Genomic DNA, 15,981 nt, shown 5'->3' with positions numbered 1-15,981 from the left:
TGGTTTGCATCTGAACCTCTACATCCAGGAAAGGACAGAGTCTTCTGTTGCCTGGAAGGCCCCAATTCTTTTCTTTACCAGAGTGAGGGTTTGGGTACTGAGCAAGAACCTTGGGTCCTGCTTCCTTAGGCCAGACCTCCTTAGAGTTGCTTAAACCTGCAAGGGCCCTTGATGTTCAACAAGCTCCAGTAAGAACTGAGAAGAGCCAGGATGTTGCTGGGGTGAAACAGACCTGGCTTGAATCCAGTGCTCCTGTTCGCTTGTGCAACTTGAACCAAGTGTCTGCTCTCCCCAGGCTTCATTTTTCTCTTTTCTAAAATGAGCATAAGATCATTTTTTTTTTTTTCAAGTGACAGGGTCTCTATCACCCAGGCTGGAGTACAGTGGCATGATCATAGCGTACTGCAGCCTCAAACTCCTGGGCTCAAGCGATCTTCCTACCTCAGCCTCTTGAGTAGCTGGGACTACAGGTATGCACCACCACATCCAGCTGGTTTTTAAGTTTTATGTAGAGATGGGATCTTGCTATGTTGCCCAGACTAGTCTCAAACTCCTGACCTCTAACGATCTTCCTGCCTCAGCCTCACAAAGCACTGGGATTGCAGGCTTGAGTCACCATGCACAATCCACTACCTACACAGAGGATTGTTTTAAGGAGCAAGTGAAACAGTGCACATCAAGTGCCTAGGTTTTGTGGCTTGGTACACAATAGCTTTTCATATAGAATATGTGTTTCCTTTTTCTCTTTCTCTATTTGGATGTCTTTGAAGACAACCCTATCAAGAGGCCTCTCTGACTGAGCCTTTCTTGCTTCAAAGCTAAAATCCCCAAATCCTTTATCTGGTGTCCTCTCCTGGCATGATACCCAGTCCAAACCTGGTTATTCTCTTTGGAACATGGATCACCTGTCTATATTCTGTTTAGAACATCACACAATTTTGAATTGCATGACCAGCTCTACAGCTTACTAGATGTATGACCTTGAGCAAAGCACTTCTCTTCCCTGAGCTCGTTTTCTGATTTATAAAATGAAGACCTAAAGGTTGCTATGAGAAACAACGTAAATAATAGGTGCAAAAACCCAGCAGAGGCTTCGCATGTAGTAGGTGCTCTGCATGTGTTTGGACCATTTCTTACTGTAAACTCACTATCCTCCAGTCTACATGGTCTGTCTCCCATTTCTGACCCATCCTGAATTTTTGTAAGTGGTCTCTTGAGTGCAAACATCAGAATTTATATGTATTGGTCTTAAATTTGTTGATGATGATGATGATGAAATTTACTATTCACTGAGCTTCTGCTATGCAGCGCATGTCATGCTATTTAATTATTTAATCTTTCTTTTTCTTTTTCTTTTTCTTTTTTTTTTTTTGAGATGGAGTCTCTCTCTCGCCCAGGCTGGAGTGCAGTGGTGTGATCGCAGCTCACTGCAAGCCCCGCCTCAGGCTCCTGGGAGGCTGGGACTACAGGCGCCCACCACCACGCCTGGCTAATATTTTGTATTTTTAGTAAAGATGGGGTTTCACCACGTTAGCCAGGATGGTCTCAATCTCCTGACCTCATGATCCGCCTGCCTCAGCCTCCCAAAGTGCTGGGATTACAGGCATGAGCCACCATGCCTGGCCGCTATTTAATCTTTCTAATGATGCTGTGGAGTAGATGTTATTCCCATTTTACAGATGAAGAAAATGGGACTTACTGAAGGTCAACCAAAACATGATAGAGCTGAGATTTGAAACTAAGTTTCTCTAATTCTAAAGTCAGTTTTCTTTTCTCTGCCATAATCTACTGTGCACGAGCTTATTAAGGTCATGTTGTGGGAATGTTTGGGTATGGTTTATTTTTATACCAATACCTCTTTGTTACAGGAGGTATTGGTTAAGATAGGAAACAACAACAGCAACAACTACCCCAAATGGTGAACATTGTCATGGAAGCTGGGGTGGATGGAACCCAGGACTGGCTCTGGGCAATCTGACTGTGAGCAAGGCTGTCCTCCTGCCCTCTTCCTAACCTTCAGCATGATGGATTAGGCCAACTAATCTAAAGGGGTTCTTCCAGCTCTGTTTTTGCTGGCTCCATGTCTATTTTCCTCATGTGGGAGTCAAATGACAGAATCTGTCTTTGAAATAAAGGAATAATGGGCAAAATATTTTCCATTTTTAGAACCAAAGGGGTACCTCAGAGAAAAGGGGTGGGGGCCAGTTTTTGGAACTCTTGAGGGTAGGAATATGTTCAGCTGTTTATAGTTGTAGGAGTAGATTTTCATTTGGCATTGATGTAGTTCTTATGCTGATTGTTACCAGGGAAGAGAGACTACATAGTAATACTGTTAGGAGCTCTGATATCCAGATCTGGATTTGAATCCTGGTTTGCCTCTCAATAGCTTTCTAACTCTGAGTTAGAGTCAATTTTTTTGATTTGCAAAACTAGGAACTAACAAGCTTTTATGATTAATCAAATAAAATAATATCTGTAAAATATTTAACAGAATGTATCCTGCATAGTAAGTACTCAAAAAAAGAGAAAAGGTTATCATCATCATCATTATTTTTTTTTAGTTAATAAGCTCCAAGTTTAGGTGACACTCCAATGCAGGCTGAATGATTATAGAGGGAGTCACACAACAATGCATTGTGTGACTTGCTGTGGTTAAATCTCTTTTAGTTCCTTGCCATTCTGAGGTCTTGTGGCTCAAATTAGAACAGATAATATATGAGATAGGAGTTAAGAGAAATATTGGGTTCTTGTGAGTTGCAATGGTGAAGGCAGACTTCTATGAGATGGGAGTTCTCTTTGATCTTGAATGTTGGTCTTCTTAGATATGTTGGAAAAGTAGAAAGGACAACATATGGGGGAGGGGAATGCATGTAACCTGTCACAAGGAAAGAGACAGGCAAATCTAACTGCAGTAGGGGGTTTATGGGCCATCAACAAAAGCCTCATTTCTATTATTTCTTAGGAATATGACACAGTGTCACTGTCAGGAAAAAGAGGTGAGGAGGAGGGAGCACAGAGATTTGAAAATGCCCCCTATTTTTAGAAGCAGTGTGACCACCATTAGACACCACACATTCACAGGGTCAGGATCAGCTGAGGAAGCTTTTAAGGAACTTTGAGTATCTAAGTCAATAGGTCTTGGTTCATATTGTAGCTCTGTTCCTTACTAGTCAATTAAACCCTTTGAGCTTCCATTTCCCCCAGTGTCAAGTAAGGATAGCTTTGTCTAGTGCTTATGGTGGGCTTTTGGGATAAAGGAAGTTCTGTAGGTAAAGGAACATTGCCATGGAAGCTGGGAGCAGGGGAGGAAGCAGGAGTAGGGGAATAACACTGGTTGTGTATTCAGTATTTACTAGGCCATCACAGGAGGCCTAGTAAATACTAAATACACAATCAATGTTATTCTCCTGCTCCTATTTTCACAAAGTGTGGGCCAAAGTCCACTGACATCTTCTAAGATAATGGAACAGTGACTTTCAAAGGAGCTAGAAATAAACCTTTCATGGAAATGGGAGGTGACTGGTCCCGATTGTCCTTGGTAGCCATGGAAACCGTGGCTGCTCTTTTGCTCTGTTCCTCAGCACTCACTGTTTGGCCTTAGCTCTTCTTTGCCACCCTCCAAGTCATCGATGGTGTGGGCTGAATGTGGTGGTGCATCTAAACAGCCTGTAGACTAACAGGGCTAATATAGGGATCAGACAACAGTATCTTAAAAATTAATGTTTTGGGTAAGTCAGCACCAGTCGATTGATAGTCACCTATGAATTGGAAACCCCCCACCACCTTTCCTTTCTCCTTCTTTCTCATTTTTTTTTCTGAGCCATTCTAGAGCTTTAGCTCTTTGAATTATCTTCTCTGCTATTTCTCATCTACACACTGCAGTTTAATCTATTGAGTACAGCATCTTTTTCCTTCTAGTAATGCATTTCGTCAGCCTGCTAAATATACGTTGAATAGTCTTTAGCCTCCTGAACTGGTCTGTTGTGCCTGCGTTTTTCCTTCTTTGCACGTATTTTCTGTGACTTTAAAATTCTATTTTCTTCTAACACTTGGGAAGAAGAAGGATACAGACATTGGTTTCAGACCAGACTGACCATGAAAACCTTCCTCTTCCTCTTCCCAGTAACCAGTTAAATCTGATTTTCCTATTTGTAAATGAAGGGTAACCCCTGCCTTACAAGGTAGTTGAGAAGTTTAAATAGGATAATGTACATACAATCTTTAACACAGTGCCTGGCATAAGGGCACCAGTTAATTATTGGGATCTGCTAATATTATTTACAACCTTTGTGTAAATTATTAAACTAGATCATTGTTTCCATACTTTGTTCCACAGAATGGTGGTTCTGCAATGTCTTAATACTTCAGGGAAATATTCAGCTGAATCCTGCTAGACAGAATGTAATGCAAAGACTTTTAGAGGTTTTAATACCAGATATATACTTGGGGCACTTTAAGAGGGGCATACAGAATATAGCATGTCTCAAAATTTTGTGAACATAGAAATATTTTCTTTTCAAGATACATCTGGTTTTGTGGGAAATACTACACTAGCTCTTTGAGGCATTTGGATACATTTATAAGAGCAATAACCAGCCTGGGCAACACGGTGAAACTCCATCTCTACTAAAAATATAAAAATTAACTGTGCACGGTGGTGCATGCCTATAATCCCAGCTACTCGGGAGGCTGAGGGAGGAGAATCGCTTGAGCCTGGGATGGGAGGTAGAGGTTGCAGTGTGCTGAGATTGCACCATTGCATTCCACTCCAGCCAGGGCAACAGAGCAAGACTCCTCAAAAAAAAAAAAAAAAAAAAGCAATGGATGAAGCATCAGAGTGCACAGATTCTATTTCTGTTTTCGTATCCAGCTAGTGGGACTTAGGCTGCACACTAGCAACATAGTGACATGAAAAGATCACTCAGCTGTGAGTCAGGAGACATGGCTTATAGGCCCATTATTCTTCTGTTGTTTGAACGTGAGTTCACCTTTAAAACTGTCACTTCTCATTTGTCTATTGGGGATAACAGCAATGCCAACTACATAGGATTTTGAAGAGGTAATGAGATATTTGAGAATAATCTGTAACCTAATAAAAGCTAAAATAATATGGTACCATCCCCATCATCTTCATCTCTAACACCGTTGTCAACACCTTGTAGTGACCTTTGCACTTGCAGGCCCAGCTACCTGCAGTTGCCGCAAAGAAATTCAAATAGCCAGCTGTTTGTAGCCCCATTCCATGTCTGCTGCCAGGGGCTTTAACTTCACCAGGCAGCCACAATCTAGGCCTGCACTATAGAAACGGTCTTTGTCCCAGGAGCAGAGCTAGCCAAAGGTGTTCCCCAGCGGCTTTGTCAATAATCATTTGGCTCCAAGTAGCACAGTGAGCTGCTTCAGGCCCATAGTATGTTCCGGGGCTGAGAAAGGAGGAGCAACAGCCCTTCTCATTTTCTTCCATCATTTAAAATTTCCTCCTTGTGATGGGGAGAGGTTCTCTTGAAGACATGTGGTCAGTATCAGGTGGGACAATGAGGCCAAAACAAATTCACCTAGAGTCATCACAGGTCCACAGGGCAAGCTAAAGTTGGTTAGCAGCTCAGCAGTTAAATTTGTTGCTTCTGCTCTGCCCAGGCTACATCTGGCAGGTTGATAGAGATATTGTGAAGGATGATGGTTAAGAGCTTTGACCTTGACATCAAATGGTTTTTCATTTCAGCTCTATTACCTTTGAGCTGCATGTTCTTTGGCAAGTGATGGCCTCAGTTTCCTCATAGTAAAAAATGTGAGTGATAATAGAAGCCATCTCATGAAGTTTCTGTAAAGATTAGATGAGATACTGCATGAAAAAATTTAGTTCTCTTGTCTGGCACCTAAGTTAGTGTCTATGTTACCAGTGATAGTGGTAGTGATGATGATGATAATAATAATAATAATTATGGCATCCTTTACTAAGAAAGTCATCTTAAGCAAAACAAATCTATACAAAGTATAATAAAAGGACTCAAAATATGACTTTAGAGAAACAAAATAAAGCTATTCATGTTTGGTTTGAAGAAAGAAAGCTCAAGGCAACCTAATTTCCACCTTTAACAAAATAGCTGCCCTGGGAAGGAGATATTAAATATATCCTATTTAATTCGGACAGCAGAAGTTCACTCATAGAGTGAGATTCAAAGCTGTTTAGACATTAAACTATCTGAGAATAGAACTGATGCTTAGTAGGGGTTGAGTTATCTTTCTCTGGAAGTGTGAAAATAAGAGTGGATGAACACTTGCCCAGATCTTATTAAGGACAAATTTATGGATGATAGGATATTGGGGAAATAACATATTGTTTAAAGGATACCATAGATTTGAGAGCACCATAGTCAGAGAGCACAAGAGATTAGTTCATGACAGAGATAGAGAGGGAAAGATGGGGAGAGACAAGGACCCAGGTGTGCAAGATAAAGGAAAATATGCCCCATATTGAGACATCACACTAAAGCAGTGCATGGAAAGCCCTGATATAAGAGACAGGCTCAGGATATGGGGCCATATGCCCTACAGTTTCTGAGAAAGCCCCAGTTAAAAATATTCTTTCTTTCTGCCTCCAGCATGACACTTGCACTTGTCAGATGACGTGTCCCGATTTCGGTTTCCAGAAATACGGCAGAGAAGCAGAGACACCAGAGCTCAGGTGCTGCGGGAATCCCATGGGGCACTCAGTGAGGTTAATGAGGCACTCAGCAATCTACAGTGGTCACCCGGATATGCAGGCAGATTGGCGGCCTCTGCAAGGGTGTTTTTGTATGATTTCTGACCAGGCAGGAACCAAACCTTGCCAGGAAAAGTGAGTGAATCAATTTGCTAGAAAAAAAAAATACCAATAGCAGCATTCCAATACTGACATCTGTTGGTAGGAAGGGAAGCAACATTTAAGCATTCACTCATTCATTCACTCAATAGATGTTTATTGAGCACCTACTATATTCAGTCATACTATAGGCACTGGGAATAGGAGAGCATAAAATATGAGGTCTGGCATATAGTACTTGCACCTTAGCTATTTATTGGATGAACTAATTCCCAATTAAAGGCATTGAGTCTCAGGTGTGACGTGACTTGTCCACGGGGGCCAGCAGCTAAGTGTGAAAGTTAGGATTTCAGCATGAGCAACAGTATCACATATCCTGCTGATGCCCATATAGGTGCCAAGTGTTAGAAAGGGAGGTTTAAAGGAAATGAGATGAAAGGAAATATACTGAGAGCTTACGGAGCCCTAAGTATGTGTCAGACATGGTGCTTAGTGCTGTAATTATGATCTCCTATTTAATACACACGGCTTCTTTATCAGTTAGGGATTATCACTCCCCTTTTTTAGATTAGGAAAACTGAAGCTCTGAGAGCTTACATCACTTGCCAGAACTTAGGCAGGTATCAAATGGAAGACTTTGGATTTAGATATCCACATCTAAAACTAAAGCTCAGTCCGGGCACAGTGGCTCATACCTGTAATCCCAGCACTTTGGGAGGCTGAGGCAGGCAGATCACCTGAGGTCAGGAGTTCAAGACTAGCCTGGCCAACATGGTGAAACCCTCTCTCTACTAAAAATACAAAAATTAGCCAGGTGTGGTGGCGTTTGCCTATAGTCCCAGCTACTTGGGAGGCTGAGACAGGAGAATTGCTTGAACCTGGGAGGCAGATGTTGCAGTGAGCCAAGATCGCACCACTGCACTCCAGCCTGGGTGACAGAGTGAGACTACATACATACATACATACATACATAGAAAAGCCCAGCCTCTTTCCCCATCCTAAGTGGCTTTCTATCTGCTGGGCTTCTTCACTCTAATGTCTCCAGTTTCTAGAATCCCTTTCTCCCACCACAACACCATTTGCCACTTTAAGAAATAAATTACTTCTCAGCCTAGGACCTGGTCTCTCATGCTTTGGGGATCTCAGGAGGAAGTCAATGGGAGTGTACCAGCTTTAAGTTTTCCACACACAAGGGTCTGACGGGGTTAGATCTATTTTTTCATTATAAAATGTGATTGATTCAATTCCAAATTTAACTTAAATTTGATTTTCTCCTCTCAACCTGGCATTTCCAAAGCAAGAATCAATCAAACCCCAAATTATAGGCAATGTGTGGATCAACAACACTGAGTTATTTCCTGTCGAATTTCTCAAGCAATGCATTTTATGCCATTCTCTGCTGCCATGAGAGGAGCTGAGGTGTAAGAGGGAGGGAAAATGGAAGGAAAATTAGATTATTAACTTTTTCCAGTCCCAGCAATCAATATGCCCTGGTGGAATGCTAGTCCTACAGCACAGCTTATTCTCCTGCAAGTTATGGGGAAGGAACTGTAAATGGGGATGTGAACCAGGGAGAACTGTGACCTCAGCCTTCTGGAAAAAAAAAAAAAAATACTCAGGCAATATGATCTGCAGCTATCATTTATTTAGCTCTTGTTTTTGTTTTGTTTTGTTTTGTTTTGTTGCTAATTACATATGATATCTTATTTTGTCCTCACGTCAGCTCTGAAAAAAGACCACTGTTCCCATTTTTCAGATGGAAATATTTTTTTCTTATTAGACTTATGGATCAGTTGGCAAGTGTCACACAGAGATTTTGTGGGTAAGCCAGAATTTGAACATAGATATGCCTAGGCCCCGGAGGCCACACTTTCTACATGAGGGTATCCTGGGACCTTATTCCATGATGAAGTGGGAAGTTGTAGTGATACAGGGGAAAGGCTGGAACAGGACTAGTTCTCATCCAGTCTCTGTAACATACAAAATTGGGTGATCCTTACACAAGTCATTTAATTGCTCCACACTTCTGCTCTCTGTAAAATGGAAATGATGGAGACACTTTGCTGAGAGGATTCAATGAGGTAATTCTTTGCCACTAACATGTAAGCTTCAAGGCCTTTGGCTGTTTTGTTTAGTATTATTTTCCCCATGCCCAGACCAGTGTGCCTCAAAAGATTTGATGTTCAATAAAAATCAGGTGGATTGGTAAATGAATGGATGGATGGAGAGAAGGATAAGTGCTAGGCACAGTGCCTGGATCATAGTTATCGCTCAGCAAGTGGAGGTTCCCTTTTCTGTCTCTGCGTCTTACAACAGCAGTGCAGTAAGGAGCCTGCTTTGGGAGGGGGTGAGTATTAAGGGAGAGATAGTTTCCACCTCATGGCTGTCTACAACCCTTACTTACTAAATGCTATGCTCACCTCCCTGAGCCAGGAACTCTTAGGAAGTTACCTTGGTTTGAGTCCCACTGTGAAGTTTCTGCCAGGTCCAGTTGCCATGGCAACTCCCCACACCCCCGGCTGCTCCATGGGCATCTGGCTTAGTGAAGGCTTGACCTGCATGCTTTCATCCTCCTAGACTTTGGAAACAACTGTGGTGATTCAGGCATTCGCTGAGTAAATGGGGTCCCACAATGCTGTTCATTATCACCCCAACTCCCACTTTCTCCTTCTTACGTCCTTCTCTACACTTTTTGCTCTTTTTGTCTTCTGCTTCTATAAGAATAATTGAGTTCCTAATATGTTCTGAGAATGTGTTGGACAAATAGATGAGTCCTAGTTTCTGCAATCAATGATGAGACAAATGCCACTATTTCTTTTGGAAATTATTTACCAAGGGCCTACTATGTGCCAAAAACTTTGCTTGGCATTAGACATGTATTGACTCATTTCGTTCTTACAACACCCCTGACAGCCAAGTCGTGTTACTATTTTCTAGGTGAGAAAACTAAGAGCCAATAAACTAATGTGAATTCACTTCCCATGTTGACTCTTTTTTTTCTTTCTTTCTTTTTTTTTTTTTTTTGAGACAGAGTCTTGCTCTGTGGTCCAAGCTGGAGTGCAATGGTGCAATCTCAGCTCACTGCAACCTCCACCTCCTGGGTTCAAGCGATTCTCGTGCCTCAGCCTCTGGAGTAGCTGGGACTACAGGCACCTGCCACCATGCCTGGCTCATTTTTGTATTTTTAGTAGAGATGGAGTTTCACCATGTTGGCCAGGCTGGTCTCAAACTCCTGATCTCAGATGATCTGCCCACCTTGGCCTCCCAAAGTGCTGCAATTACAGGCGTGAGCCACTGCACCCAGCCATCATGTTGACTCTTAAAGACCCTGGGTTACTGTGATGTTTTAAACGACATAGAAGACACAATTTAGTCCAGCAGGGCCCAGGGAGAGAGTATGAGCAATTCTACCTGTGCCCCTCAGCCTTCTTTCCCCAGACCAAAAATTAGCCCTGTGGAGCCTGGGTAGTGTATTTCTGGTATTTTGTTAATTAGGGAAAGAAAGTTCTTGGCCACATAGGCTGGTTGCTGCTGTGTGGGCCAGGAATGAGATATGCCTTCTAAGGGATCCACAGGGTGTTGTTATCCATGACTCACTGCCCAGAATGTCCGTTCCCAAATGCCAGGGGCCTCTCACTACCTTTCACATCTTGTCCTCTGGACCTGTCTCATCTTCCCAAAAATTTATTCCTGCTAGACTCATCATTACATATTTTTTCCCCCAGAATAGACTCCATAAAATCTAGATAAAAAACTCAGTGCTGGCCAGGCCTGGTGGCTCATGCCTGTAATCCCAGCACTTTGGGAGGCCGAGGTCAGTGGATCACCTGAGGTCAGGAGTTCAAGACCAGCCTGGCCAACATGGTGAAACAGTGTCTCTACTAAAAATACAAAAATTAGCTGGGTGTGGTGGCATGTGCCTGTAACCCTAGCTACTTGGGAGGCTGAGGCAGGAGAATCGCTTGAACCCAGGAGGCGGAGGTTGCAATAAGCTGAGATTGCACCACCACACTCCAGCCTGGGCATAAAGGGAGACTCCATCTCAAAACAAACAAGCAAACAAACAAAAATGAACAAACAAACAAAAAACAACAAAAAAAACCTCCAGTGCTGCTGTTAAGTGTTATTGTGGGGGTTTTGCTAAATGATTAGGCTGGAGTAATAGGTTGACGTTTTAAGGTGAGGTCTACGCAAGGTGCCAACCCCTAGTCCATATTCTTTTTAGTAGATAACGTTGATGTTAGATTGTTTATGCTATTTAGTTGCTAAAAGATTTATACTATAAATATTTTATTTATATTTATAAATATCTATTATAAATATGTATGAAATACGTATGAAACAGCTTCTTGCGGCACTCAAATAAGAGATAAAACATGTTCATTTTTCTCTGTAGTTATTTTAGGTTTTAGAGAGTCCCCATCTTTGGACACTGAAATCATCTTTTTACTTAATTTAATTTACTCTTCTATTTCACATTTATTCTATAACTACAATAATCACAATCTCATGTATAGTTCCTACCATAAGCCATGCATTGTCCTAGGACTGAGAAAAAAGACAAGGGTCTTGTTCTTAAATTAAGTAACTTCTGGGTTCCAGGTGGTGATTTTGGCATAAGAAACACAAAGATGATGAAGGTGGGATCTTCTCCCTCAAGCAGGTCACTGTTTATTAAGAAAAATAGATTTCCATACAGGCAATACCCCAATGGGCTGTTGTAAGTGTTCTTGTTCTGTTGTAATCCAATGTTACAACAGAACAATAGCCGATGTTCTGTTGTATGGCCGGTGTTGGATGTTGGCTAACACGCTTTTTGATTGGTCAGCCTCTATGTTATGTTGGTTGCTAATATTGTTACTGTCATTTATGGGAGTCATCATGCACTTACTGAGATTCTGCAATGAGCCAGTCACTGTGTTCACTGGGACATATGGTGAGCAAAAGACGCTACTTGCCTTCAAGGAGTTGGCTGTCTATTTACTAGACTCTAGTGTTTGCAATAAGGTATGAGGGGAAACACAATGAATATGGGTAGTTTATCTACCAAGAGCATACGAAATCTTTATATATGGTGAGTCTCAAAGAGTGATGGGGTGACAAGGAAACAAGTGGATTTCTATCCAAAAGGAACAACACCTGCACTAATGTTAACATGGTGAAGAGTGTTAATGGTAGAAGCACTGCAGTAATTCAGCCCTGCTAGTCTTTGGGCCAGAGCACAGGAGGTATGAGTGTTGGGAGTCTTCATGAAAGGCCTTGGGTGCCAGTCTAATGAATATGGATCACATCCTGCGACCGGGTGCTGTAAAACAGCTTGAGAGGTTTCAGCAGGGAGTGCAGTGAACAGATATGCGTGCACCTCCCTTATCCCACAAGCAAACAGACAATAGAAGAGATGAAGGGAATGAGGTGAAAATGCTGAGGACATAGAATAAATAGGACTACACAACTGTTCAGATGCTGTAAAGGAGGAAGACAGAAACTCAAAGGTGACATCTCAGTTTCTGGCCAGTCTAAATGGCAGTGCTTTCAATAAGCTGAGGATCCCAGGAGGAGGAGGCTTTAAGGAGAAGATAATGTACCCTGTTTTGAACGTGCTATTAATATATTTGACATGCTAATGGGATAGCCACAGAAAGATATCCAGGAGATGAGAGACAAGGTTTGCTTAAAAGAAGAGCCTAGCGGTAAAAAAAAAAAAAAAAAAATTGGGGAGGCATTGCTCTAAAACTGGTAAGCAAAACCTTGAAGAACAAAGCCTAAAGAATGAGAAACAAACGGGGACTCAAGACAGCCTCCATAGAATTTCTTTGTTGGCCCAGTGTCCTCTAGCTATGCAGATCCAGTCTACTTTTCCTATTATATCCATAAAATTGTCTTTAATTTTCAGAGGCAAAACCACCCTCCCTACTCTCTGCCCTCTCTTCTAGGTCATAACACAATTTGTCTTAGAATCTAATTAGCTATGGATAAGCTTGACTTTCCCCCCTAGCCTATAAACTCCTGAAGAGGAGAGATTATTCTTCTGCTCTGTATGTGTCTCACATAGTAGCTGCTCAGTAAAGGCTTGTGAAATTCATTTGAACTGATCAGCTTCTAACCGTGAAACTCTTCTAAATGACAGGCATTATATACAAATCATGGTGTGTAATTGTCACAAGAACCCTGTGAGGTATTTATTATCTTTCTGTTACATATAAAGAAACTGAGGTGGTGGCCAGGCGTGGTGGCTTATGCCTGTAATCCCAGCACTTTGGGAGGCCGAGGCGAGTGGATCACCTGAGGTCAGGAGTTCCAGACCAGCCTGGCCAACATGGTGAAAACCCGTCTCTACTAAAAATACAAAAATTGGCTGGGCTTGGTGCTGGGTGCCTGTAACCCCAGCTACTCAGGAAGCTAAAGCAGGAGAATCGCTTGAACCCGTGTGGCGGAGGTTGCAGTGAGCCGAGATCGTGCCACTGCACTCTAACCTGGGCGACAAAGCGAGACTCCACCTCAAACAAAAAAGAAAAAGAAAGAAAGAAACTGAGGTTTGGAAAATGGAGATCACATAGCCAATGAAGGCCAAAGCCCAAATTTGGACCCAGAATGATCTAACTCCAAAGCCCATGCTTATTTCACTAGACTCTACTGAATTTAACAGCATGGTATCTTCTCACTTGCCTCTAAGGAGAATGGGGGGCGTAAGATCGTCTAATTGTTATCAAGAATGACCAACCGAATTGGGAAGGGAGGAGTGAAAATTGCCATGAGTTTCAGGAAGCCTGTTTCTTTTATGTTTACCCAAAGGAATCATAAGAAGCCCATTTTGCGGAGTGTTTAACCAAGGCCCAAAGAGGGCCCACCAAGGTGTCATAGCAGGCACGATGGTTAGAAAGCATGTTTCTTTCTTTTCTTTTCTTTTTTCAGATTCCCAACTGGAAAATAATAGAATTCCCTAACTTGATGCCACTCCCATTTCCTCACCTCATGGAATTTTGTGTCTTTGTGTGTGTTCTTGTTACCAGGTTTGCTGAAAAGCCCAGTGAACAAGACAGCCCTGACACTGATTGCTGTGAGTTCCTGCATCCTGGCCATGGTGTGTGGCAGCCAGATGTCTTGTCCACTCACCGTGAAGGTGACTCTGCATGTGCCCGAGCACTTCATAGCAGATGGTAAGAGCCGAGCATTGCGGATGCTCCACACCCACTCAGCACCTTGCACCCCGGCTGGTCAAAGGTTTCTGTGTATGGCCCAACCTTAGAATTACTATTACATATATTACAGGGGGAAAAAAAGGAGCATCTAAAGACCTTGGAAGAGGATCTTATCCTTTGTAGTCTGGATTATTTGAATGAAATTAAAGACTGCTTTTATTTTTTTATTTTTATTTTTTTTTCCTTTTACTTTAAGTTCGGGGATACATGTGCTGAACATGCAGGTTTGTTGCATAGGTATAGATGTGCCATGGTGGTTTGCTGCACCTATCAACCCGTCATATAGCTTTTAAGCCCCACATGCATCAGGTATTTGTGCTGATGCTCTCCATCCCCTTTCTCCCCAACCCCCAACAGGCCCCAGTGTGTGGTGTTCCCCTCCCTGTGTCCATGTGTTCTCATTGTTGAACTCCCACTTATGAGTGAGAACATGTGATGTTTGGTTTTCTGTTCCTGTGTTAGTTTGCTGAGGATGATGGTTTCCAGTTTTATCCATGTCCCTGCAAAGGACATGAACTCATTCCTTTTTATGGCTTCATAGTATTCCATGGTGTATGTGTACTACATTTTCTTTATCCAGTAAAGACTGCTTTTAACCTATTAGCAATGATAAAGTTTAAAAAATAAGGGAAGAATTCAAATGTGAATACAGAAAGATTGAGCTACTTCAGAGAACCTACTGACACTTATGATTGTGGATCCATTTCAAAATAAAAATGTCCCCCAAAGAGTATTTGCTAATTAAAATTATATGACAAGAAAGACTGTATGAGTTTTATTGGAATTTCCTGAATGTCCTGGATAATATTCATATTCTCATTCCCTGTAAATATACAAGTGTCTTATATTCTAGCATTTACTTTTCACCCAATTAAATTGAATTAATGAGACACTGTTGCCACCATAGTCATTAGCAAAGCATGGTCCAAGACCCTGATTAAGGTGGTTGCTATCTATTGCTAAAGTGCCCTCCAGAAAAGTTGTCCCAGTTTACACATTCCAGGATATGTTGGCATCTGTTTCTCAAACACTTCTCACATGGCATCACCGTCTTTAGCTGTATTGAAGTTTGGCATAATAATAATAAAGAAGGCATACCTTAACTGTGCAACTGTGCAACTTAACAAATTTTCAGTTTTAGAATTTTTTACACTTTAAAAATTGTATACATTTTACACTTTTTAAAATGTATATGTCTCGATGAGTTTGAAGATAAGTAAATACCCATGAAATCATCACCATAAGGAATGCCATAAACATAGCCATCACCTCTAAAAGTATCTTCTCACTGTAATTTTTTGTGATAAGGACATATAACAGGATGCCATATGAATCTACACAGATAAAATCATAGAATATTTCCAGCACCTCATAAGGTTTCCTTGTGCCTCCTTCCGGTTAGTGCTCTGTAGACACAATAAACTTTCTGACTTGTAGCACCATATTAGTACCATTAATTCTTTAAAAAAAAATTGTGTATTGAATGTTTTTGAGATCCTTACCCTCTATTTGCCAGTCTTCCTTCAGTGAAATTTGATTTTATCTCCATTGTTTAAGTTTCAGTGTTCAGAACTTAGCACCATCCCTTCAGTATATTTTGACCAGAGCAAAGTGGAATTTTACCACCATTCTCTGAAACACTCAAACTTCTCTTAATGCATCCTTGTTGTTCCCACTTCACCGTAGTGCAGAAGCCCCTACTTGTTCTTCACTTGGACTGCAAATCAGTTCATATACATTCAGAACTTATATCTCTTATTTCATTTACGTTCAGTTGATTTTCAGATCTATGTACAAGACTTTGGCTCATCTTTAATGAGTCATATGTACACATAAGACAGGTAAATATGTGGTGGGGGAGATGGCAGGGAATGGTGTAGGAAAGCAGAAGGAACAAAATTTACAGAAGCAAATAGTTTGATGGATTATGCAGCTAGAAGAATTGTCAGAACCTGGAAGTGGCCAGAAAATGGCAATGGAGGA

General features: G+C 41.6%; 1 protein-coding gene across 4 annotated transcripts in view; it reads left to right on the top strand.

Moving 5' to 3' along the window:
• ASTN2 (astrotactin 2) overlaps window positions 1–15,981 on the top strand; it is a 1,008,266-nt gene that overhangs the window by 363,402 nt on the left and 628,883 nt on the right. For all 4 annotated transcript variants that reach the window (XM_032164975.2, XM_032164974.2, XM_032164972.2 and 1 more), the window contains one exon: window positions 13,810–13,956. In XM_032164975.2, coding sequence (XP_032020866.1) covers window positions 13,810–13,956 — 147 coding nt within the window. The remainder of the gene's footprint in view (window positions 1–13,809; window positions 13,957–15,981) is intronic.

Source organism: Hylobates moloch, unplaced genomic scaffold, assembly GCF_009828535.3.
Source record: "Hylobates moloch isolate HMO894 unplaced genomic scaffold, HMol_V3 SCAFFOLD_10, whole genome shotgun sequence".
Classification (NCBI taxonomy): Eukaryota; Metazoa; Chordata; class Mammalia; order Primates; family Hylobatidae; genus Hylobates; species Hylobates moloch.
Note: the sequence above shows the minus strand (reverse complement) of the source record. Positions and strands in the feature narration are given on the sequence as shown.